The sequence below is a fragment of the Xiphophorus hellerii genome, chromosome 3 (genome assembly GCF_003331165.1).
Source record: "Xiphophorus hellerii strain 12219 chromosome 3, Xiphophorus_hellerii-4.1, whole genome shotgun sequence".
NCBI classification, from domain to species: domain Eukaryota; kingdom Metazoa; phylum Chordata; class Actinopteri; order Cyprinodontiformes; family Poeciliidae; genus Xiphophorus; species Xiphophorus hellerii.
Genome location: NC_045674.1, coordinates 27,154,394 through 27,180,695, shown reverse-complemented (window position 1 = coordinate 27,180,695; position 26,302 = coordinate 27,154,394). Strand labels below are relative to the sequence as shown.

Genomic DNA, 26,302 nt, shown 5'->3' with positions numbered 1-26,302 from the left:
AATTGCTATCCTCTGTGTGGAACAGATAAGACGTGCTGACAGAACCCAAACTCAAAATAAGTGATGCGCGCTCGTCGACGGTTGTTTGTGCAGCCCCTTTTCAGGAGGCCCATCCAAAGCTTTAAGAAGATGAATTTGTTTGGAGTCAGGCCACCACACGCCGAGTGACTCCACAGTGAAGCCATCAGCCGTAATGATTGATGCCCCCACCAGCCGGTCGTCGCCTGGAGTGGCTCTGCGGCTGATTCATGGCGGAGTCTCGGATGATACGGCGGCCGAACCGACTCCCGGTAATGACTTAGAAGTGGGTGTGGGCGTGGAGAGCCGAAACGTTGCGAGAAGCTCTGAGGGTGTAGCACTCACACACCGTCCAGGGCTAAGATGTAATTGCTCTTTATTATTGACAAATAAACAATACAAAATATTCAAACAATCCATGAAGCAGCAGAGGAAAACTACAAACGTGCAAAAAGTCACTGGATTTGCTCACGTAGTGTGTGTGGGTGTGTGTGTGGGCTTGCCCGTGTTGCAAGTCGTGTGTTTTTTTTTTTGCAGCAACCTGCATGCAGAACACAAAATATCTCCGATCACAGCTGTTTGCTATTTGTCAAAAGTAGGAAAATAATAATAATTATTATTACGAACAGAAATCAAACGAACAGAAATCAAAATGTGCGTGAACCTGTGAGGTACTTTACAAACCACAAACTTGAAACAGCTTTTTGGTTCCAAATATTCTCATCTATTCTACCTTAGCATTTAACTTTCACCCACTGCACTGAGACAGTTTTAAGGAAATGATCAAAACAGGTTGTTGTTTTTTTTCCTTTTCTTTTCAGGCACATTTAAAAGTACAATACTCCATGAATTTCACATTGCACAGCACAAAAGTTTTCAAATAACTTTACATTATAGACAAACAAACCCCCCCCCCAAAAAACGAAAAAACACAGCCGTTCATTTGAAAGTGTGTCCCTTTCATTAGCTGGTCTCTCTTGGAGACAGGTCACATGCAGAAACTGCAAAGTTCCTCACCATTATTTCATAGGTTTGTGTTGTTGTGAAAGAAGGTGGGCTGTTTTAAACAACTATGGGAAACTGGCTCACAAAAAATTGTGAGCCAGTTTTGTAGAGTTACCGTGTCAATGATACAACGACCTCGGAAATACCCTGCTCCGTCAGAAACAACCAATCAGAGCCAGGAGGAGGGTCTCACCATAAGGTATTTTGCCATGCATGCTAAGGCTAGTTAGCATGGCCACCAATGACTGCAGATAAACAGTTTTCCTGTAATGGTAAGTTGTTTCTCCGTCATTATCGCATTGAGTGGACGTACACGAACATGACTGGCAGCGCTAAGATCCTCCTCCTGGATCTGATTGGTTGGTTTTTGACCGGGAGCCGTGCGTTTCTTCTGACGGCAATAGCAGCTCAGGGAGGACGTGGAGGAGATGGATCTTCTCACACATTGTCTGTCTCAGATTACACTGACAACATAATGATAATTTTAACAAAAATGTTCAAATCATCAGGGTATTCAACTCACCTACACACAAAACCGAAGTTCAGAGATACTGCGAAACTCCTCCTCCACAAGCAGGCACGGCTATGCAGTCATATTTAACAAATTAGAATATTCTTGAAAATGTCTTTGATTTTAATAACAAAAATGACTAAGTGAAACATATTGTGTAGATGAATTATGCACAGATTGATGTTTTCAAGCCTATATTTCCATTAACAATAATGCCTCAGTGAGATTTAAAGGTGGGCAGGAAGCTTGTACTGTAGTTTCTCAACTGTACAACAAAAAAGATTTTGCGTTCATCCACTCTTAAATTATAATTTTTCCAGTTTGTTTAATTAGAAAACAACGCAAAAAATGCTTTGTTTTCGTAATGTTTCTGTTTACCATCTGAATATATGTTATGAAATTATTGTGTTGAGACTTTACCTAAATTTCTGTCCTAATTAATTTTTTTAATCCAGGAGAAAAAACACAAAATTGCCTAGAGGTCAGATGTTTGATGGTTTCAGAGTTAAACAATTAGTATCGATACTGGTATCAATCAATATCGACGATACTTTATATGGTATTGGATCGATATCAAAATATGCAGCATCGATCACCACTAATGATAAGTATGTCTAACACCTGTTTAGAGGTTATTTTCAAAATGTATTTTTAAGCTACCTCATCAATTTACTAAATATGGTGCACAATGGGTCGTATCAAGTCATCTTGCTGCTACATGTCCCATCATTGGTTTGTGGAGACTCCTGGAACAAATAAACTGAGTGAAACGACTTGCTGCAGCAGCAGGAACACGTTTCTCCCTCACCGCAGCTCGCCGCTCGCTGACGCACACAAGCTCGACCAAAGCGACGCCGAGGTGCGTCTGTCACGTCGGCGGACTAATCGAGCAACTCCCTGCAGGAATCGTTAGCATTCAGGTGATTCTAAATTGACACAGCAAGTTTAAGTGAGTGTCTAAATGCGTCCGCTTCTTTCTCTGCCGAGTCCACCGTTAAAGGTCACGTAATTCGACATCTGGGTTCTGCCTCCGGAAGCCAGATTAAAATGTCACGCCAGTGTTCGTTTGGATTCATTTAGATTACATGGCTTCAGGTGGGGGAGCGGGAAACGCAAAGAGGGACGGATTCTGCCACTCCAGTCGAATCCCAGTAGAATATCGGTTGCAAAATGAAACAAAATGACAACGTTTGTCTAATAGCGACTTCAAGATATGAGTATTGAATCAGAAACTTGGATTTCACTGGTGAAAAGTGTACAAAGAATATACATCTTTGTCCTTTAAGGATGCTCCGAGCATTTTATATATATATTTTTTGTTCTCAAAAGAACAAAAAATTAATTTAACTAAATGTATTGGTAAAAATGGATGAATCTGACATGAAGTCGTCACAGTACGAACTTTTTAAACTTGATGTCGAAACTAAGAGAAATATTTGGTACCTATTACTGTTTTTGACATTTCAGGAAGTTTTTAAAACCTTGAGGAAAACAAATGCCTTGAATTCTGTTGAGCCAGAAATCATAAAAACAAACAAAATGTTTTCTTACCGTTAAAGATCTGATCCAAGCAAACGTATTCAGCAGCTATTGTTCGATTTGGCTTGTAATGTTGCATTGTATATCCTCCAGTGGTTGCATGTTTATGTCTTTTCTTCATTTAATTAGTTTTACTATCCACCATAGTAGCCACTAGTTTGTTTTCTACCAATCAAAGGACTGACTGACGGGGATTTGCCTGGTTATTTTGCCCCTGATAGAACTGAACCTGGATGCCTCCCTGGATCAGTTCATACTCGCACTGACAGCTTAGAAATGGTGTAAAAACGCATCGTTCAACCAAGGAACTCGGTTCAAGACACACTGTAATTGGTCTGTCAGCAGGTTGCTTCTACTGAGAAAGTAGAAGTAAAATAACAGTAGCTTTCGCCATCTGACATGTTTAAAACTTTGATGTTGCAGATACAGGAGCTTCATTGACACATTTAAATTCCTCAAACATCGGAGTGTCTATCTTGATAATGCATCGGCGGCATTGCAGAGTTACTACTTGGCTTTGTAAACTCGCTCTCTAGCAAAATAACTCTAAAGCCTTTCCACCTAAAGGCGGTCGCAAAAATACTTTTCTCCTGATGAATGTTGCCTTGAATTGGATTATTAAAATCGCACTGAATGGATTCGGAGCCAGGACTGTTCAGATGAGTTGCTGAAATCGAGTGGAGGTGCTGGGATCCAATGTGTCTGCATTTCTGTTTGTGAAAAGTTGAGTGACAACGGTTCTATTTTTAGTGATTTTAAAGCAAATAAGTATCCATTAATCCATCCATCGATCCATTTTCTTACACCCTTGTCCCTAGTGGGGTCGGGAGGTGCTGGTGCCTATCTCCAGCTAACGTTCAGGGCGAAAGGCGGGGTCACCCTGGACAGGTCGCCAGTCTGTCGCAGGGCAACACAGAGACAGACAGGACAAACAACCATGCACACACACACACACACCTAGGGAGAATTTAGAAAGACCAATTAACCTGACAGTCATGTTGTTGGACTGAGGGAGGAAGCCGGAGAACCCTGAGAGAACCCACGCATGCACAGGGAGAACATGCAAACTCCGTGCAGAAAGACCCCGGGCCGGGCAAATGAGTACGTTTAAGGAATTTATTTTTATGTTTATATGTTTATGTACAATTTTGTCCTGTTGTGGATTTGAAGAAGCCACAAAAATGTACATTTGTGCAGCCAATTGTATTTTTTTAAATTACGTGATCATTCTTCAACAAGAACAAGTCAAACACATCCTCCAAAGCCTTAAATTTGATTAGAATTTTATACCAATGATGAATGCTTGTGAACTTTTTCCGTGGTGTTGTTTTGGGTTTTTTTTCTGTTTGACGCAGTTCTAACTCATTGAAATAAAGCAATCTCAGCTAAATGGACAAAACATTTAACTGGAATGTCAATGGACTAAATCCTCTGTGTTTAACAAGGAGAAAAATTTTTTAATTTTTTAATTACCTTCAACCAGCTAAAGTATTAATTACATTTCAAAATTCTACCAAACCTAATTAGTTTTAAGGCATTAAAATTTTAATCTTGATGAAAAGTTCTCGAAAGGTTCTGCATTACGTTTTCATGTGAGGCAGTTAAAATGCAACATCTGCGTCTCTGATTCTGTGTTAAATAAAACATTATCCGTCACAACACCTTTTAGCTCCGGAGTTTCTTTCTCATTAGCTCAGTGAATAATGCATGTATTGGAAATTGAATTTTTTTTTTTTTTTTATTAAAAAAAATCTGCAAAGCAGACTTGGTGGCAGTGGTGCTTTCCCCTCGGCTTGGTGTATCAAACGTGCAGAGTGTGTAAATGATGTTCGCCTAAGGTCAAAACCCAGAAAAGGGAAGTGAATGCATAAGTGCCTTGAGCAACACTCTTTCAGGGGTGTATAAAAAGGTTCAGTGGATTAGACGAGATTCCCAACAATGTAGTGGTTTAAATCGTTGCTTCTTATTAAATAAGCCACACACCACCTGACTTATCTGTGCAAACTACTCCATTGGTGTGAACAAACTACTCCCATACTGTGGTGATTAATACTGAATGCAACTCTACAGGGGCATCAAAAAAACTAAAGACAAACTTTTCTGGGTTCCAAAAAGCAAAAACTGTTGCCTAATGATAATTTGGATACTGAGAAAAAAAAGGACATGTTATTTTATGGACTGTTTTGAGAGATTTGTGTAGCTGTAGTGGTAGTCGGCCAATTGGAAGAGATTATTTAAACCAAAGGATCTTTTGGAACCAATAAAATTACGATTCTGTAGTTGGTAAATCCTCCCCGACGTATGTGTTCAGTATTAGCATCTGCAAATGGTCCTACGGTTTTATCTGATGCTGAGGAAATGTCACACATTGGGCGGGGGAAACAAGATTTTTGTTGTAGCAGTGCAACTGAAAAGTATGATTGTTTATAAAGCTGAAACATCACATAAAAAGGCCCCCAGGTGGTCGCTGTGGACCACTCTATGGCGACCATAGTCATCAATTCATTCGTCCATGTGTTAAATGAATGACAGGATAGGCTAAAGAGGTGACCAGCTTTAACCAAACTGGTCATGTCGTTGCTAAATTTTGCCAGTGGAATCTCTAAATATCTATTTCAAAGGCAAATTTTGACTGTGTTTTACAGAAGAGTGTTGCATAGTGGCCCAGTGGCTCGCAGCAAGGAGTTCCTCAGTTCAAATTGCAGCTGGGGTCTTTTCGGTGTGGAATTAGCTTGTTCTCCCTGTGCATGTGTAGATTACCTCCAAGTTCCTCACACATCCCAACAACATGCATGATGGGGTAATTGGGCTGTCTGAATTCCCCGTAGGTAAGAGTATACTGTATGTCTGTATCTTTTAACATCCCTTTGTTGCCTATTTATCACGAATAACAGGCAACGTACTCCACAAACACCCTCCAAATATGAAGTGGCTATAAAAAATAGATTGATGGATTATCATAGAACAGAGTTGCTGTGTGCATTAACTCCTCTAATCAGTAATCTTCCAGGTTTTCCCCATAGTCATCTCATATGAGGCTTTCTCTGAATAACTAAGCATAACTGCATATACCCTCTATTTTGGATTAATCAAAATTGTTCTCTTAATTTATTGTGTGCAAAATATTCAAAGCCCACTAAACATGACAACAAATGGACTTTAGTTTCATCGAACAACATATGAACAAGAGAGAGAACTCAAGCTGGACATGTCGGAGCGCCTTCAACTTAAACCTGACTAAACTCAACAATACGTTCAGTTGGAATCCGATATCTACTCTGGGCGCAAAAGTTGTCTCTACTCAGGCATTCACTTCTCTGCCAGAGAGCGAGGCATCCACCACGTACTGCACCTTTTTGGCACTCGGTAAGATTCCGGCAGGCATGCACTGGTCGCACGGCGAGTGCAGCTCGTCCATTTCCGTCGTGAAGTGGTCCGGGCTTTCCCCGTTGGACGTTTCCTTGATGACGCTGTAGGTGAGAGCCACGCTGTAGGACGCGGGCTTCTCCAAGCGCTGGGGGCCGCAGTGGCACAGCTTCTTGAAGGCAGTGCGGAACTTTTGCGACATGGCGTTGTATATCACTGGATTGATGGCGCTGTTTAGGTAGATGCAGAGACGGCAGAAGAGCAGGAACCAGGTGTCCAGGTAGGGTTTGCCTAGGAAGGAGTTGACCACCACTAAGGTCCGGTAGGGCATCCAGAGCAGGGCGAACAGGACGACGACCACGGCAAGCATCTTCGTCACCTGGTAAAACATCAGTCGGTCAACATGGGTTAGAACGGACAGGAAGAGGGCTGAAAAATAAAAAACGGCAAGCAAGACGTTTTACCCAAGGTATCTGCTCATTAGGAAGTAGTCTCTTTACACATGGTGGAGCAACAGAAAATGTTATTCGGTACAATGCCAAGCAAAAGCATTCAAAGTCCTTCAACTTTGTCAAATTGTTGTGAAACCACAAACCTCAAAGTATTTAAGAGCTTTGCTTGTGATAGACCAATAAAAAGTTGTACATATTAGTGAAGTGGAGGGAAAACACTCATGGCTTGCAACATTTGTTAAAAAGAAGAATCTAAAACCACCAATTGTTTCAAAGCCGTCCATCCATCACCCAATCAAAGAGTATGGCACTACTGACTGACGTGGCTGAACACTTAAACAGATAAAAGAAAGTTAATCAAAGGCAAGGGCAGTGGGCCCACGGTAACTCCACTGAGATCAATCTGTTGAGTGGATAGTTATACACTCCACAAAGGTTGGCATTAAAGAAAACTGAGAAGAAAAAGAAACATTGTTGAAAGAAAGAAAGTTTTCAAGACACCAAAGAAGGAAGGCACTCCAGTCGAATGGATCAAAATGTAACTTTTTAAAATCAATGGCAAGACTTGTCAATTTCTGTTTACAGATACAGAATTAACTGTTAAAATGAAACTATAATAATCAGTGTCTGCCAACCACGAATGTAAATAATCTGCGATACAGGGATTAATGGTTAATATATATTATAATGATATTTCCTTGATGTGAGCACTTTGGATGTGAAGACCCAGGCATCTATTTATTGCAACATCTTGCATCTATTTGCCCCATACATCCAGTTGCTTCCTAAAACCATGTGTTTTCATCTAAGCCTATCCTATCAAATCCAGTCAGGTGTCGATAATGCCCGGCTCTCTGTGTCTAATGCTCCTGATTGGCTGTAATGACTGGCTGCTGGTTGCTCCGGCAACTTTCTGTCACCACGTTCGCTTCATCCCTGATGCCTCCAGTTATGCCCTCTGACGCCTAAAAATGCAATTTCGTCTCGTCTTGATTCGTTCACACACACCCCACTGTTCTCATTCCTAAACAATCGTATGCAAATTGGAGCAGCCAGAAGGGTTTCCTTCTGAAAATAAAACTAGTAATTCCAATTTTACAACCTGAAATAGTATCTGAAATAAGTCATTAGCTTGTAGTTTGCAAATGCTTTAATACCTCATAGGCGTTTTGGTTTTTGTCACGTTAAATCTGCAAACTAAATATGTTTTCTGAGGCTTTACTTGGTAGACTAAAAATTTTAATTAAGTGTAATAATTGTGTAGTGGAAAGAAACTCTTACGTGGTTTTCAAATTACCTTTAGAAATAAAAATCTAACAAAATAGCTCAAACTGTGTAACCATTTAACTGGGATTTAGGCTTAATCTTTGACTAGGTCATTCATTCTAACCTGTGAGCGGACTAATGTGTTTTCTGATGCCTCAAAATACAACATGTGTAACATTACCTGAGGAAAATTGGTTATATCACGTCATGTCTTGTCCACTTTTAGCGACTTCAAATGTCAGGTAGTGAGTAAAGTAGTGGAAATTTCCAGTGCAAAATGAATGTCCACTTGCCAAGTACATGTCCCCAACATGTAATAGTTCATTTATTACGCTATATCTGAAAAGCAATGCCATTTACATCCAATATTTATTTGTTCTTTTTCTCAAAAATACATGATTTTGTTTAATTTGCCAGGGTCTACAATCACACGACAGTTCAGATTTTGAATGTATTTGGCTAATTTTCAAGTCCTTCTCTACCAGATGTCCAAAAGGAGATTTTCCCACTCACATGAACGTGTCATCAGCAGGCATTTGGATATTAGACTATAGCACCTCCGTGTCCTCATAACTTTACGTTAAATAAACATTTAAAAAGTTAGCTTAAAGGCAACATCCTCAAAATCTGATTAGGTTTATTTTATAGATTCCTGTTCAACTAATCAGTACATTTTAAATAATGATGAACAGAAATTGAATCTATATCTAAGGTAACAGTTTTAGTAAAAATATCCAGACAGTATGACATGTTTCTGGTTATTGTACAGCAAAACAAACCTGCGATGATTTATGAAAGAGGTCAAAAAAGGACTTTCTGTCCTTGAAAAAATCTGATTTTATGCAGCACACAGCTTAGGTAACTGACAGCAAGGTAGACTGGAGTTGCTTATCAGTAAAAAGGCATGCCGCCTGTCATGCTAATGCTTTTTACTCTGTTTGGTCCTGTCAGAAGTACAGTAAAAGCATGTCTGGGGAATGATAATGTGGTGAGGGGTATAACCAGTGACCAATGCTGTTTTTTGAGCGTTTCAAAAAAAAGAAAAAAAACACGAAACGTTTAATTGATCTGACAGCTTTTCATGAGTTAGAATAGAAAGTGCATCACTGATGTACGTTTAAATGAATGACACAGAACGCTTAAAGAGCAACTCTTGACTTGTTTGCATTCTATCATGTCAGGACCACAGAAATTAATTTGTTTCATAGGGGTTTTATGTAAAAGACCGATGAGAAAGGGCACATAAATGATATAGACGAGTTTTTTTTTATAAATAAACTATCCAAATAGTGAATACTTACAAGCACATTTTGCTGCAAATACAGTTTCACTTTTTTGCATTGTCTCCTGCTTTGCCCGTTTAAATATACTGTTTTTTTTTTTAGGTAGACAGATGTTTTCATTTGCCCATTGTTTGCAAAATACATTAAAACATGCGACGACCCCGACCCTTTGCAAGTGCAAGAACTTCGAGTCAGTTGGGAAGATTTTCAACAAAGTGGAGAAGTGAATTCAATACATTTTGGTCCAGAAGCCCATTTGTGAGGTCAGACACTGATGTTATTTTATTGGGTTAAAGCCAGAACCCTGTGCACAAGGTTTTTTCACACCAGAACTCACTCAGCCATGTCCTTATGGACCCGGCTTTACGTGCTGGTGCAGGAAAGGGGCCATCTCTAAACAGTTGGGACCGTGACCAAGTTCAACTGCTGTAAAACAGCCCCCCCTCATTATGACTAGACCTGACACAATGAAGTCATGCAAGTCACCTGGCTCTTACAAACCCATATTTTTCCATTAAACCTCCAGAAAAAAAAGCGTTACGGAGAACCCGTCTCTACTGCTCCGGTGCTGCCCTGCTTTACACTATGGCCCTGGTGATGTAAGGTTTAAATGCAGCTTCTGGGCCAAAGTAACCAACTCCTCAAAGCTCTCTTTGCGCTGCTTTAGAGCTAATCTGACGGCCACTGGAAATGTGTAAATTTGTAGTTTATTTGACACTGCAGAAAGTTGGTGACCATGTGCCTTCAGCATCTGCTGACCCCTCTCTCTGGTTTTACATGGGCTCCCTCACCGTGACACCGAGTTGCTGTCATTCCCAATCACTTCCAGTTTGTTCTAATTCCACCAAAAGCAGACTGTGGAATTTCTCTAGTCGTGGTTAAATTTCACAACTACGACCACGGCTCAAAGCTTAAATTTCGCATAGCTTTAGAGAGCGACTCATTCTGTTAGAAGTGTTTGCTGAATCAGTCTATATGCTAAGGTGTTAGAATAAGCATGTAATGTGAAGCCAATTTCTCGAACTTGTGCAGTTGAAAGTGTTTATAAAAGTTTGATTTTCTTCTAGTTTCAATAATACTTGCGCATTGGAGTCGAGGCACTTCCACACAAATAAGACATCACTCTCTTATTTTTCCACATTAAAAGATCAAATTTTAGGATTCCAGTGCCCTATAAGTTCCAAGTGGTCCGATAATTATCCAAAAAGATCAAAAAGTAGGGCCTGCTGGCATTTTCAATTTCCGGAATTCAGCATGCTGAGTTGAGTGAAGCACCTGCCTAGTTCAGGATGACTATATAGAATGTTACTAATGAGCAATTGCTGCAACAGTAGGGTGTGTGTTGTGTTGATATTGTAGCAGTGTTGCACATGTATGACATACTTGGAAACCCTGGCGCTCACTCAGTAAAACCTCCCCAGCCATCTTTAAAAAGACGGAGCAGTAAGTCACTTTTTCAGTTTCCCTTCTGAAGTTCTCCTGGAATGTTTGCTCTACGGGGAATCGACTCTCTTTCTTATCCGGAATCTTGCCGAAGCCTTTGACAACACGCAATTAATCCAATCCCTTCATGTCATTATGATGGAGACATCAAAAACTGTTCCTTTGACATCGCTTGGTCCACACAAGGGAAATGTTTTTCACCCTTTTATGTGACAGTGTGGAGAATAAAACCAACAATGGTGCTCGTTTTTAAGAAATACAAGAACTATTAGGACACACAAAAAAAAAACCTGCACTGAACTCATGGTGAGAAATCCTTTCATTGTACCGTTTTGGTTTTCCTTTTGGTATTAGCAGACAGCACACACACCAGCATTATTTCCCCTATTAAAGTTTAGGGAAAACTGCATATCTCACAGAGGAACTGAATTAGACTAAAAATAATACCAATATGGGTGTCGAATCGGGTGTGACATTCATGAATTTGGAGAAGCATGTCCAAGTCCAAGCTGAGTCGAACCAATAAGCCAACTCTACTTTTTTAAATTCAACCCCGTCCATATTTTAACCTACACTTTGTTGGGAAAATAATCCAAATTGGCTTATTTTTTTTATTAATATATGTATATTACCTCAGCAAATCATATTGATAAGGAGTTCTGTAGAGGCTGTGCAATGTGGTGTAATGATAGGAGGAAAGTATTGTGATTAGTCAGCACTGCTCTGTTTGTGTCTCAGCTGATTGGCCACTCAATCAGGGCTTCTTTGTTCGTTCCTGAGCCCCAGCGGATCTCTAAAGTATCTGCTCAATGGTATTTATCCAGCGGGAATTAAGGACACTGATACATGGATCCCTTGCTAAAAGGCTCGCAAGCCATCAACGTCACGGTTTTTATCAAGAAAGTTTTAAAAAGCAGATCATTTGATTTCTAATGTAGATCTTTTACTTGAACACGTAAACGCACACAGGTAAAAGGCAAATCCTCATCACTTCTTGACCTTTAAGTAACGTCGTCACGTGGCTGGGATGGGCCGCCGCGCGTGTCCACCACGAGCAACTTAATGCCGATAAACAGAATTTGTCAGCTAAAGTGATGGTGGAGAAAAAAAGAAAAGTCAGCCTAAAGCCTGTTTGAGTTAGGGTTAACTGATTTGACTATCCAGCTAAGCATGGAGCTCCCTCAGGGGACCCCACCCTCTTCATTCCAGGAAGGCGTCAAACCTCATCTGATAAACAAACGTCTCCCGCCGCTGACTGTCTGAGACAGCCTGGTGGGTTTTTGCCCTTCAAGCTTTCTGCTTCGTTTTAAAGAGAGTGGTAAAAATATAATAAAAACAACACTACTGGAGGAGTGAGTTTTTTTGTTTGGTCTTTTAAGAGGGATAAAATGATAGACTTGGACCAGGGTTTGGCTCCTATCTAGCAGGGTGTTCCGAGAAAGTGAACATGATAAATAAAAAGCAGACATACTTTGAACTTACACCACTGTCTTATCACTTAAAGTTAAAAATAGATACCAAGAAGAGGGGCTGGAGTAATGTTAAAGCCTCACAAATGCTGGAACTACTACTGGAACGGGGATCGGGTGGTTTTAAGCAACGACTGGCTCACAAATTGTGCCACAATTGGTTTTGTTAGAGAAGAAGTGAACATATGTCCAGGTTGATACATCTTCAGTACTCTGTAAGGAATAAAAGACATATTAGGATGGTAAAACTAGGTTGTAATAATGTCAGTTTTAATGGGTCTCCAGCATGACTTTAGTTCAAACTAAAATAATTTTGTTCACCTAAAGCAACAGTCTGCAACCTTTACACCTCTAAAATTTGCTTAGAGTCACAAACGCAACACGACTCTTTAAAACAAAATAGCTCGTTTTTATGCCATCTGTACAAGAAATTTGCTTAGCCTTTTAAAACTACATAGCAACAATTACATTTTTGTTTTGAGATTGAACATTTCCTTAAATGGGACGTTTAGTTTTACGTAAAATTACGTCAAGAAAGAACATAGTTTTGCGTGACGGTGACAAAACAAATTTACTTTACGAGAAGAGTAATCATTACACTGTAAACGTCATTTTTTGTGTGTGTGGAAATATTATGCATGAAGATGCCTCGGAAAAAACTGCTGAAGCGATTCTTTTTTATTGTGTTCACATTTTAAGACATTGCTCAGTTTATTAGCAAGTTACTAAGAGCCACAGTGGGCCATCTAAAGAGCCACACGTGACTCCAGAGCCACAGGTTGAAGACCTCTGACCTAAGCTAACGGTAATCTTTCACCTGGTAAGTAGCCAGCGCAAGCTAGCGCTTTGTTTATTCACACGGAAGATTTAATAAATAACATACATGTAGTGTTATTTACTGAGGTGCGCCGTTTGCAATCAGAATTGAAATGGTTATAACCAAAAGTCATGCCTCAGAACAATGTTTAAAGTTGAACTGTTGCCTCAGCTGAAGGAATCACTTCTCTTTTTATTGCACACAACTGAACGATGCTAATGATTTATATTAATTACAGTTAAAGTTAACAAAGAATGTGTGTTGTAGTTTAAATTTATATGGCAAATTCTCTCTTTATCTACACAAAATGCATCCAGAAGTCCTACAGAAATTAAAAAGTGCTGCCTTTTGTAGTGCAGGCTTTCAGCATTCTCTTTATACCCCATGGTTCCTGCAGTTGAAATGTGAATTTTGTAATTTGTTGCATCTGGGTTGAATTTTTTTTTTTTTTTTGCTTGAGTGTATAAAAGCTTTCTGAAAGTGAACAATGCATCCTGGTTTAGTTTTCAGATGACAAATTACAGTTATACCAAAGTAAAATTGGAGGATTGTGGCTGGGTTCTTCCAGCTGAATATAAAAAAAAAAGTTAGAAAGCAAGAAAATGTAAAATAATATGTTCTAAAAAAAAAAATCTATTACTTTTAGCTGACACTTCCCTCAGCTACCTGTCTTTGCAAATATGGCATTCAGCCTTCAGTAAAAGAGGCCAAACAAGCGGTGACTAAAATAGAAATAGCATCGGTGCTGAAGAATTGGACTATCAAGGTTCAATAAAATCACAGTTCAGGAACGGATTGCTATCTTCCATCCTATCTCAAAGTGAACACTTTGGGTGTTTCGTTTCTAAAATCCCCTTGCAACTCGCTCATATGGGAGGGATTATTGTGTTTTAAATTCTCCCAGGTGTGACCTTATCCAAAAAGCCCAGGTTAAGTCGTTTTGGCTTAGAGCTGAGGCGTTGTGTGACCGCCTGGACTTATTGATGTTTTTTTTCAAGTGGAAACGTTAAAATAATTGCACACAGCTAAACGGATGGCCTTCTCATATCATAGTCCTGATATGCAATTTTTAAAAAAGTTATTTTATATTTATTTATTAATTTGGGACAGAATAAACTTATTTTTTGCTTCACACATTTTCCGTCGTCTGTGATAGTAGATTTGATTATTGATTATAACATCGTGGGGGATTGTTCATGAAGAGCTTTTTTGAATCCCTATTCCTTGTCAGAAATCATTTGAAAGCAAAACATTTCCATAATAGAAAAGAGAATCTATAAAGTAAAATAAAATGTGCGTACAGAGAATGAAAAGTGTTCATTTGAAATGAAATGTATGAAAGAAATTATATTGCATATCACTTAATATACTTAATACAGATCTAGCATATTATGACATGCCTAATGTGTGTGTGCCTAATGGGTGAAAAAAAATTGAAAATGTTTGGCCTTATTTTCTACCCTAATTTAGCCAAAGCCAATAAAAAATAAAGTCAAGTTTATTTAGCTCACCTCATCATCTCATAACAATTTGTATATGGGCATCTTTCACCTGTCACTTTGCCGTACTTATAAAGCACGCCATTTGAATTTAAACAATAAAATAAATTATATGCATGGAGGTTTTTAAATTGTTATTAAAGGACAGTATTAAAAACAAACAGCTAAACTACAACCAACTAAATTAGCTAAACTGAAATGATCAGGATCATTTTGCTAATGTTGAGGTGCAGTCCACGTCAATAAGAAGCAAAATAAGGAACTGGTGTGTGATAAAGAGAAAAATGTTCTACTGAAATTGAGATCATTTTTTAAAATCCATTCTAACAGTGTGGTGTGTGTAGTCTCTCCCTGACAACCACAGCTAAGATGTGTTCATTAGCATGTAGTTAATCAGGATCAAGGAGCTCAGCTTGCTACCAGATTCGGTATTAGCATTAGTGCGGTCGCTAAGCTAATGTAAGCTAGATAGATACAAACTTCTATTCCTGCTGAATCTTTCTCAGCTACAGGTCGTATAATGGCTCTTAACTTTTACTAAGCAACTATATTTAGTCACAATATAACCTCTTAAATGTATCTACATGACCACTCTCTGCTAGACACCAAGCACGTCTTTGCTAACATTCTGAACAAAAAACAATTACTAAAGTTACTAGAATGTGAGCATTATGAAACATTACCTTTACAAACTAACGCATTTTATTCAAAATTCTATTATTTTAATGCCAAACATATTTATTTCTCTCCAAAATTCCTTTTGGCAGCGTAGCTTGACAGCAAGTTTAGCTTAGCACTAGCGCTATCGCTACACCAGATGAAACTTTAACGTAGAAACCTTTTTTAAGCCACAAGTCTTATGATGGATTCTCAAAGTTATTATGTTGCTATATTAATTCATTATTTTATAAGCCTTAAAAGCATATCAGCTTTACTCCAAAAAATACTAAAGAAGAGCCATGGACGTTTGAAAATGTTTTGGGTCAAACCAAAATACTAATTTTGAATAGTTTTGCCAAAACAAAAGTAGCTAGCATCAAAATTCAACACTTAATTAATGAGCTTTACGTTATGAGCATTACATTTAGAATCTACAGTAATATACCTTGTTACAAATGTACTCAATTTAATTGGCTAATATTTAGAACTATCCAAAATGACGGCTTGCAGTGAAGTTTGACAGGCATTAATTAGCACTATCTGATGCTTTATGATATTAATAATGCAGCCACCGTTATTGAGATGACGGTATATTTGTGGCACTTATGTACAAAACCATATCACGATGGATTAACATTCACTGCAAGACTCCACCAACTATCCGACATATTTATTATTATTATTTTTACAAGAATTTAGCTTAATTTGTGATTTGCTAACAAATTAAAGAAATGAACATGGTCGGAATTTGTTATTGAACATTTCTCCCTTTTTTGTGGGAGTGTTTGGGAGTCATTTTATTGGCTAATTTTTTTTTAACTCTCTCCAATTATTTATTTAGTGTGCCAGACTTTCTGGGTGTCTTGCCTTTTCCCGCTTAGAGTAAACTCCTAATGAGTCACAAAATACAAATTCCACTAACTTTTGCGCATCTGTTTTCTTTTCTCCCCCCTAATTGAAGAACAATTAAAAACCCCTGAGAGGATAAGAACGCGCTCAATCGACATTTCGTTCCGGTTGTTGGAAACAATGGTGTGCCCATCTGACCTGTGGCACCTGCCGGAGCTGCCGGGACTCATCCACATCATTACACAGAGGGCGCGCGAGAGAGTAAACAGGTGCCCACCTGTCTGCGCGAGGCAGCCGTGGTGCTGCTGGAGGAGCTGCTGCCGACCATCCTGCCGCCCTGGCTCACTTCCCTCTTCCACTTCTTGCTGCCGCCCTTCGGGTCTGACGGCAGCGGGTTGAGGAACAGGATCCTGGCGATCAGCCCGTACAGCACCGTGGCCAGCATGAGGGGCAGCACGTAAAACACGGCGAAATCCGTGAAGTAGATGGGCAGGTAGTGGCTCCTGGACACCTTGTAGGCGCAGGTGAGCAGCGCCACGTTGTCGTACACCAACGTTTTGGTGTCGGACAGAAACAGCCACATGACGCAGTAGACCGAGGTGAGAGCCCACACCAGCATGATGATCTTCTTCGCCCGGGACAAGGTGCACAGGAACTGGGCTTTGATGGGGTGGCAGATGGCGATGTAGCGCTCCACGGTGAAGGCGGTGATGGAGCAGGAGGACGCGTTTATCCCCAGGTACTGGAAGTAGGTGATCCCCAGGCAGCCCGCGTAGCCGTACACCCACTGCCCGCACAGGGCGTCGCTGATGTTGGGCAGCCCGGCGGCCGTCAGCACCATGAGGTCGGCGGCCGCCAGGCTCACCAGGTAGCAGTTGGTGGGAGTTCGCATGTGCTTGGTGGTCAGGACCACCAGGATGACCATGACGTTGCCCACGATCCCCGCGCCGCAGATGAGGGACACCAGGAACACGCTGACCGCCTTGTATTCGAGAGAGTTGTCGGTCCAAACGCCCAGAGTCTGGTTGTCCGGCACCGACGTGTCATTCTCTAGAGTTATGTCATCCACCGTGAGGTTTTCCATGACAGAGAGAGGTTGTGACTCTGTGCGCTTTGGAAAGAAATCACCTTAAACATTGAAGAAGAAGAAGAAAAAAAATACTTTAAGTATCTAACAAAACTGAGATAGAATAAAATTTCAAAAAATATATATATACAAAAAAAAAGAAAAAATCCCACCCCCTCTAATCAAGCATAAAAATGCTTCATATCTTCCCTCCTCGTGGAATATATCGTGTGGTGCCAAGCGAAGTCGGTAAATAAATCTCCAGTACGCGTGCCATATGCAGCCAGAAAAAGCTTGCAAAACGCATCAGAGGATGTGCTGCGTGCAGCAGCTCCGCGCCCCGCTCCTGCTGCTCCTGCCTCACTGGTGACTGAGAGGCTTTTCTGCAGAGCCCCTCCGCTCCTGAGAGCCTCACGGTGACGCACTGGGACCACCGACTTCTTCCTCCCAGGACAGAAACTTCCAAACAAATACATAACAACTCGTTGGAAATAATAGTTATAATAATAATAAATGTATGTCTTGGTACTTTTAAGGGCTCATTTTGATCTCTTTTTTGTGTGTGTGTGTGTGTGTGTGTTACATTTTCCCCAATATGAATCAATACTCTTCTTTTCTCTTTTCTTTTCTTTTTTTTTGCATTAACAACTGAATGGAAAACGGAGCGCGGTTTCATTTAACGCGTCATGCTCCAGCATATTTGTCTCAGTTCAAAAACAACATTACACCCACATGTAGCTAATTAATGTGCAGCTGATAAACACGCTACCCATTAATTACTGGAGAACTTTCCACTCTTTATTGGAGCTGTCAAGATGTAGAATGCTATTGACGTGATTTGCAGCCAATCCAGAGGGGATTAAATAGAGGCAGATTCGAGGAGTGCACCGATTTATCGCCCGATTTCCTTAATTTCGGCGATGGAGATCGGCCGATACTTATATGTGAAACCGATCTTTTCTACCTCAGAATATACACAAACAAATAGAATGACCTCTTTCATGCTGCATCAAAAAATCAAGGAAAAGAAGTGGACAATAAAAGTCTGCAAATGAATTTCCTTTTCATCTCCTTTGGTTCTTCTCACATTTACAGTACATGTTCTTGTTTGTTAGCTTTTTTCAGCAAAAACATGAGAAGATATAGTTAATCTGTATGATTCATAATTAATCCAATGTTTTGATGGTATCTGGGAAAGCAAAATCATGTAGAAATTGTTGCAGGTTTATTATGTAGCTTCTATAAAAAAAAAACCCTCAAAAATGATCTTTTAATTCAACCAGAATCACTAGCAGCATAGTCATTACGTAGTGATATTCAGTGGTTATTATGCATATTAGTGGGGGGTAAAGGCAGTAATTTATATTGGGTGATCTGGGCAGTTGCCCAGGGCAGCATCAGAAAGGGGACCACTTAACTGCCATATTAAAAAAATAGTTATCAGGTTGTTGTTTTTTTTAAATTGCTTTTATGCCACACTTTCTGCCTTATAATTTCATAGTGTAAATTTTGATCACTCTATCATGTGTAACTATTAAACTGCTAGGGATGCCAGGGGATACTTGAATTACACACCGGATGAATAAAGTCATCCTATCTTATGCATGTGGTGCCAATCAGAAATCGATGTCCCCTTCTTGCTGCTAACAACAAGGGGATGTACTTTGTGTGGAGTTGCGGTGCATTATCTGGAAATTTCCTGCTTTCTCACTCGCAGTAGAAGGAGGGAATGGCTAAAATTGCTTTTCATCTGAGAACCAACACCAGAAACTCACTTAGAAGGCAACTCAATAATAAACACTTTTTCTATTTGCCTCATTGCACCCCCCCCACCACCAGCACCAGCCTGTGTCGCTCTGGGTGGAAAGCCATATTGCAAAACACCGCTGTCAATGCGGAGGATCTTATTTTTAGATCCTAAAGGTGTCTTACTTCTGGTTCAAGTCCTTCTCGGTTCATGTGACTCTTATGGAGTCTTGTGTGTTTGACCTGCTGTTGGGTTAATTGCAGCTGCAGCAGCTGTGCGGTCGCATGTGTGTCTGTGAGCGACCCAGCTGCTGTGGGAGTCATGTGACCGGTCACACGAACTAATCAGACATGAACGTGTGTTGGTGTGAAAGCAAAGGAAAGCGGGCCAGTACCGCCGTCTATGTGATTAGCAGACAGTCACCAAAGTTTAGAAGTGGACTGGCTTGCTTGCTTTACTGCAAAATCGACAGCATTAAAAATGGCTCTGGACAAATACAGAGGAATCCAGGCCTGACTTGGTTTAGCACAGCGGTGCTGGTTATGGCTTTGATCCACTTTGATCCAAAGATCACTACAACATGCAGCCTTTGGGATTTAATTTTTAATTTGTTTTTTCATAATATTATTCACGAATTTTCATGAATTATATATTTTAAAAGCCACAGCACACCTAGAATTTAATTCCATTGTAGCTTATTGCTCGAAAACTTAGTATTACGCTCTATTTCCATTTATTCTAGTCCTGATAGTTTGGAATATGACAGATTACGACCCCTGATCAAACAAAAATAACTCTAAATCAGCTTCTTCTTGTAGATGTTAAATTCCAGTGTGCAACTTTTAAAAAGACTATGCTTCTTCTTTTTTTTTTTTTACATATTTGTTAAAACAGTCACCATGTCGTGGCGGTGTGAGACAAGATGATCTGTGAATGGATCGATCTTGTCCACCTCCTCGATGAGCTACTATTGCAGTCTGAAGAGATGGACTGCAGGGCTCAAAATTTTGTGTGTGCACAGTTAGTTTATTTTGACTGATTTTAGCCAAGGGCGATTGAGAAAGAGAGGAAATTGTTACATTATTTTATAGCATTTAGGACCCGGTATTATTCAGGATGGCAGTTTTTGAAGAATGACAAGTCTTCCTTGTAGTCTGCTCTCTAATGCCCCCTTTCCACCGGCTCTACTTCAGCAGTCCGGCCCCGCTGGGCTATATTTCGGAGTGACCGCTTTTCCACCGGCCCGTCTCGGCTCCTTAGCAGGGTGCTGCCTGCTGGCGGAGGGGCCCTCCTCCAGGCGCCATGTGCTGTGCTTCGTTGTGCGACCTAACGGCCAGTTGGTTTTCTGATACAAAAGAAGAAGAGAGAGCTGAGCTATTTTTTTATAGCCTGATTGTGATTTTTCTGAGACTTCAAGAAAATGCGCGATGGGAGGAATGCTGCGATTGTGGCGAGCAGGACAGCTGACTCTGCCTTGCAGATATACATACAGGCGCTAACGTTAGCTAGGGTGTTGCAAATCACTTAAAAGTGTCAGGATTCATTCATAATATATTCCAATTTGTTTTCAGATGTCGGTAAACTGCCGTGCAGACCATCAGTGCGGTTCTTCCTGCAGCCTCTGAGTTGTAGGATGTCTCGTCAGTCGGTGTTTTACCTTCAGGATGTCCAGAGACCTTCACCTTTCTGGAGCAGGGATCACATGAGCTCAATGTGCTGATGAGACATTTCTAATAAAAAAAAAAAAAAAAAAGGCTAATGTTCTTACAGAGTTGGAGTGCATTAACAGTCTGTTGTTTATGATTCATCTGATGTTCAAGTTATAGTGAGAACAAATAAAGCTGCACTCCTTCCAATCTGACTGGGTGTAGTTTTAATCAAACCTTCCATGCGTTCACATTTTGGTCACTACGGTTACAGGTTTTGGACACATTTTCTCACTTTCTTGCATTGAAGATTCTCCAGAAAGACAACTAGACAGCGAGCGGACAGAATGATGTACAAAGTAGAAATGAACAAACATGACTTGTATTTTGGGTTCTTGTTAATAGCAACCCTGATAATAATGTCAAAATGTTTGGTTTGATGAATAACGTATTCACTTTTGGATACCTTCATTGGTAATCTATGATGTTAAGTGTCAATGACATATTTACACAATATAATGTTATTTTCACTCTGTCTAAAGCTCCTCACATTTTGGGAGGATTGTATTAGGACCTTGATGTCAAACAAACTACAGTTTGTACAATAATGTGTGGAGCGAGTATAAAAAAGAGATTTTGTTCATCGAGAGCAAAACTGTATTTATTTTTCTTCCTCTGTCTGCCTCAACTCTTCTCCATCGAGCTCTGCCATCTCAGTGCTGGTAGCTGCTTCCTCCTGAAGGAGATCCGGTTGTTCTGACGGTTCTCCTCATCGTCCACCATCATGTCAGCCATGTTCCTCTGGGAAAAGTAATCAGATTTTATAGCTTATCGCACATAAATGTAGATAAATAACACAGAGTTACTAATGTGGAAGTAACAGAAGGAATTATTTAAAACACACATGTTACTTTATATATATGCAAACATGTTGTTTTTTTTTACCATCCAGACATAAACAATTATAAATAACTGGAATAGTTGTGTAAATTAAAGACAAAACTTAATTACTTGTAAGTTTTAGACCTATGCAGACATACAGCCATGGATAAAATACCACTCTCGTTTTCTTCAGGTTTATTGTTTATTTTTATATCCTCTACAATTAGTAATTGATAACCATTTAATTAGAGAACTGATATGTAGCCATTTTACAATAATAGAAGATCGTATAACAGGTTTTATTTTCTCACAGTGGGGGAAACTCCGATGCAACGACAGCGAAATGAGAAGCAATCGCAGCCCGTAGGTTCACGCAAAGATAAAACATAAAAAACAAATGAAGGCAACATGCTGTACAATATTGACAGTATTCATAACTGAGGATTGTGCAACTGAGTATCTTCAGAAAATGCGCATGTTGTGTTTGAGCAATAAAAATACAGCAGACTTTGTGTTTCAAATTTCTCCCATGACTGTATGTAGGCAATAATTAAAGTAAAAACCAGACAGATATATCTACAAACTGCTCACCTGGCTGGAGAGCAGCAGCGGCGTCAGCTGCGTCTGAGTCGGTGTTCACCGTCGGGCTCCGAAGCGGCTAACGAGGCTTTCCGTTCCCTCCGCTACGTTGACAAAAGCGACTCGTTCCTCACCGCTCCGTCGAGCTGCCGCTGAATATTGAAACCCGAAGCAAAGAAAAGCCGGCATCTTTCAGTTCGCGGCTTGTTTGTATCTTCCATCACCTCCGTGTTGCGGCGAGTTTCAAACGTTGCGCCTTCTTCTTCTTCTCTCTTATCTGCTCCGGCTTTCCACGGCCACAGCCAATCAGTGAACAGGAGCGAAGCTTGCGTCACCCACCAGAGCAGGGCCGGCCCCGGAAAAAAACCGGTGGAAAAGCTCCGAAAACGAGCCGGGCAGAGCCGGGCCGAGCCGGGCCGGGCCGAGCCGGGCCGAGCCGGTGGAAAAGCTCCGATAACGAGCCGAGCCGAGCCGGGCCGAGCCGGGCCGAGCCGGTGGAAAAGGGGCATAACCCAATAAACCGTGTCCCAGTTATTGACACGATGTTTGGTCAAAACTGCCCAACTTCTGTCCAAGCACTGAAAACCCAGATTTGGAATTTAAATAAAAAACAAACAAACAGTGGTTTTATTGTGTGTAGTGTGACTCTTCACCTCCATTTTATCCCTTATATCTTCTCAATTCCACAAGTGTGCGCTGCTGTCTTTAAAGGAGTCTTTCTATTTTTTGTTCCAGATGTGGGAGGACTGCTGTGCGTTGACCTGATGACCCGACGCTCACCTCCACATGGGTTCAGAAATCCTTTTGGTAGCAGCTCGCTTGCTTTGCTGCCGTTGTTGGAACAACAAGCACCCAGTGCGGCGGATCTTTGCTGGGCCGGATCTAATTTCTACACGCTTGACGTCAAACAGACTCCTGGATGTGAGACAGTCGAGAAGAACTGAGCTAATCTGATTAAAACACGGACCTTGGTGGTGCCGGGAAGAGTTTGATCGTGAAACTATCACCTGAGTGTTAAAAGCAAAAATGTACACGGCATGAGTTTGGCGTCTCATCCTTACAGGCAGCGCCGTCGTCTTTCTCCCAGAAACTCGTGGCGTCTGAAATGGATGTGGTGTTCAAAGACAAACGTATATAAGGTTTCACGCACACACACTCGGATGAGCTCCAAACTGAAATGTAAACACAATTTCCCCAGCAGCTGACACCTTGACTTCGCCGTGAAGGTTTATAGAGCAGAACAGAACCAGCTGCCGAGCGGAGAACAAAGCAGCTCCCACCTCTCTCCACAAGACAAACATTCATGTTTGTTACTTTACCATGCAATCAGAGTTTATGTAATTTGTAGAAAAAAAAAGAAATGAATGTACAGAGTGAAAAATGATGAGATCTTGGTTTTTTGGGTATTAGACAAATATCTTTGTAGACATTTTATAACATTGCTTTCAACTGCAGCAGGATTTTAGTAATGCTTACATTTTAAATACTGTTGTTAGTTTATAAATCACTGAATGGCTTAGCACCACAATACATTAAAGATCTGCTTTTATTGTATCAACCTTCCAGACCTCTCAGGTCTTCCGGTTCTGGTTCTGCTCTGCATCCCCAGAACCAGAACCAAACGAGGAGAAGCAGCTTTCAGCATCTATGCACCACAAATTTGGAACAGACTTCCAGAAAACTGTAAAACAGCTGAAACACTGACTTCTTTTAAATCTCAACTGAAAACCCACCTGTTTAGAATTGTATTTGAAATGTAATCAATTACAAATTTATTGATGGAACTTGACTTAATGATTGATTCTATGTTGCATTGTGATTCTGTGTTTGTAATGATGAAAAGCACTTTGAAATGCCTTGCTGCTGAAATGTGCTATACAAATAAAATTTGATTGATTGATTGATTTTAATAGGTGTATATCTAATTATGGTTATCAATTATTTACTGATCAAACTATTGAAGACTTCAAACCAACTTATCATTATTACTATGTTGGGAGGAGGGATTGCGGCAAAGTCATTTACTTAATTCAGTGAGGTTTGGCTCGTTGGCATCATGAACTCGATGCGGTCGCACTGCATGACAACTGGAGGTAAATTAGCAAGTGTGCAACTAAATTTAAATGCCAGTATGATTGGATTTTGTAGTTATTTGATTATTTCTGGATACGAAGTGTTAGAAGTGCAAAGTGTGTGTCCGTTGTTAATTTGTGCTACATTAATAACTGGATTAATTTTTAAAAAAAGGTAGTTTAATTGGGAGCAGATGTCATGAATCAAACTCAATACAGCATCGAAACAGAAATGTTAAGAAGGAATGATTGAATTTGGTGCAACAAAAACACCCACTTATTTATATCTTCTAAAAGAGAAGCCATGTTTTTATGTGTATTATTATTTTTATTATTAGGTTGTTTTTTTTTAACTGTTCTGGAGCAAATATTCAGTGTTCTGAATGTCTTTCTCAACTTTGTCTTGTATACTGATTTTTTTTTTATATTCTGTTTTAAAAGTTAATTGATTTTAAATTGCAAGTGCTTGTAAGTTAACAGAAATTAATTATTTGTCACGTAACACTGGCTCATAAGTTATTTATGTATTAAGATATACTTAAATAAGGAATGAGCAAAGAATCCGTTTTTAATTATGTCCTCAATGCTCTTTCAGACTAGCAGGCTGAGTCAGTGGCAGAAATTGGGATCATTTCTTCTCCTAATCTGTGAAAAACAGAGATAATACAAATGGATAACGAGGTTTTTCTACTCAACTAGGTCATTTTCAAAGAGTTATTAGCTAAAATATTTGCACGTTGTAAGAATTAGACCAAAATCTTCATCTTTATTTATTTATTTATTTTTCCTCTATGTTTTAATATGAATTTCAGGTACATTTCCACCACATGCAAAATGCAGTATTCAAGTTTGGTGTTAGTGTGGTAGAATATAGGGCTAATACAGCAACAAGTAAAATGTAAAAGAAGTTCTTGTGTGATGAAAAACGAACTTTTTTAACAAACTCAAACAGCTCTAGATTGATTAGACTGAGATCAAATCAAAACAATGTGAAAGTTACATTTTGGGATTGATGACACGGGTGTCAGTAATAAACCTTGAACTTCAAATGTTGTCATATTTGTCACATTTACAAATATGCACTCAACCTGTGCATATTGTGTGAATTTAAATGCAAAGTATACATCTTTCTCTTATTTTTTTTTTGCGAAGAAAATGCATCACAGTCTGCTCTATCATTGCTATAGAACCACAGTTTCATCTCTCTCTTGGAGTATGTCTTTACATAGCTAAGACTCCCTTAGCTTCTGTGGCATCAATTTTCAAGTTTTATCACAGTTTTATTTAGGTCTTCTTACTAGGACTACACTGTATTTTGTTCCACTCATCTTCCCGTAAACTCTGACTGGGGATAGGACATGCATGTAGGTCAGAAAGTTCAGATGTTTGTCTCATCTGACCAGAGGACCGTGTTTTATGTTTGCCTACTGCGAAGTGGACTCCTTTTTCCATCTTGGCATTCTTTTGTAAAGCCCAAATTAGGTTTATTACTGTCACCTGTGTCAACTAATAGTTGTCCTGTCAACAGATTCTCCAATTCTTATTCAGTTGGCCCGGCCAGATTCATCCCCATTGGCAGATTCCTTGTTTTTGTGGAATCACCTCAGGGATAGTACAGCCTAAGCAATTTGATTGGCAACAGACGGCATTCGTTGGTTGGCCAATGGATTTACGCCACCGTATGAGTGAATGTGGTACTTGGAGAAGAGCATGTACACCATCAACTGGCCGGGGCAACCCTCAATGAGCAAATATACTGAGAGATTTCATAGAAACTGGCAACTCAAGACTACACACGCAAAATGACATCATCCGAGCATTGACGCAGATCTTGTATGCTCACGTTTCCACATTCCCACCCACGTTCCTGCGTATATTCACGGCACACACTGCCAATGGAGACACACTCAACCTGGCTAAAACCAAGCCAAACTTTAACTGGCTGGAGTGAGACTTGACAATGGATAAGGGGCTAAATTAGTGCCATCTTTGCCCAGCCTTTGAGTTTAGGTGAATGGTCATGTTTTCATAGGCATACCCTACATTTTCAGGTCATGTACTGAATCCTCCAAGAGCTACGAATACCTGAGCAAGGCACCGCAGGTGGAAGGAACAGTCACACCAATAAGTGGC

The 26,302-nt window shown here is 40.1% G+C and overlaps 1 protein-coding gene and 1 long non-coding RNA gene across 3 annotated transcripts; both read right to left on the bottom strand.

Annotated features, from left to right (window-relative positions):
* Window positions 1-377: 377 nt before the first annotated feature.
* Window positions 378-3,895, bottom strand: LOC116714370 (uncharacterized). Its single transcript, XR_004338048.1, has 2 exons — window positions 1,547-3,895; window positions 378-1,170 (listed from the first exon to the last, which is right to left on the bottom strand). It is a non-coding gene; the product is annotated as an uncharacterized LOC116714370 (long non-coding RNA).
* Window positions 3,896-4,407: 512 nt separating this feature from the next.
* Window positions 4,408-17,727, bottom strand: trhra (thyrotropin-releasing hormone receptor a). Of its 2 annotated transcripts, XM_032555870.1 has the most exons (3): window positions 17,417-17,727; window positions 16,455-17,305; window positions 4,408-6,818 (listed from the first exon to the last, which is right to left on the bottom strand). In XM_032555870.1, the coding sequence occupies exons 2-3, from the start codon at window positions 17,259-17,261 to the stop codon at window positions 6,375-6,377; spliced, it is 1,251 nt and encodes a 416-aa protein (XP_032411761.1). In that variant the 5' UTR covers window positions 17,262-17,305; window positions 17,417-17,727; the 3' UTR covers window positions 4,408-6,374. The 2 variants fall into 2 exon arrangements, with proteins under 2 accessions (XP_032411761.1, XP_032411760.1); XM_032555869.1 differs by having other exon boundaries at window positions 16,455-17,727.
* Between the last annotated feature and the right edge of the window lie 8,575 nt (window positions 17,728-26,302).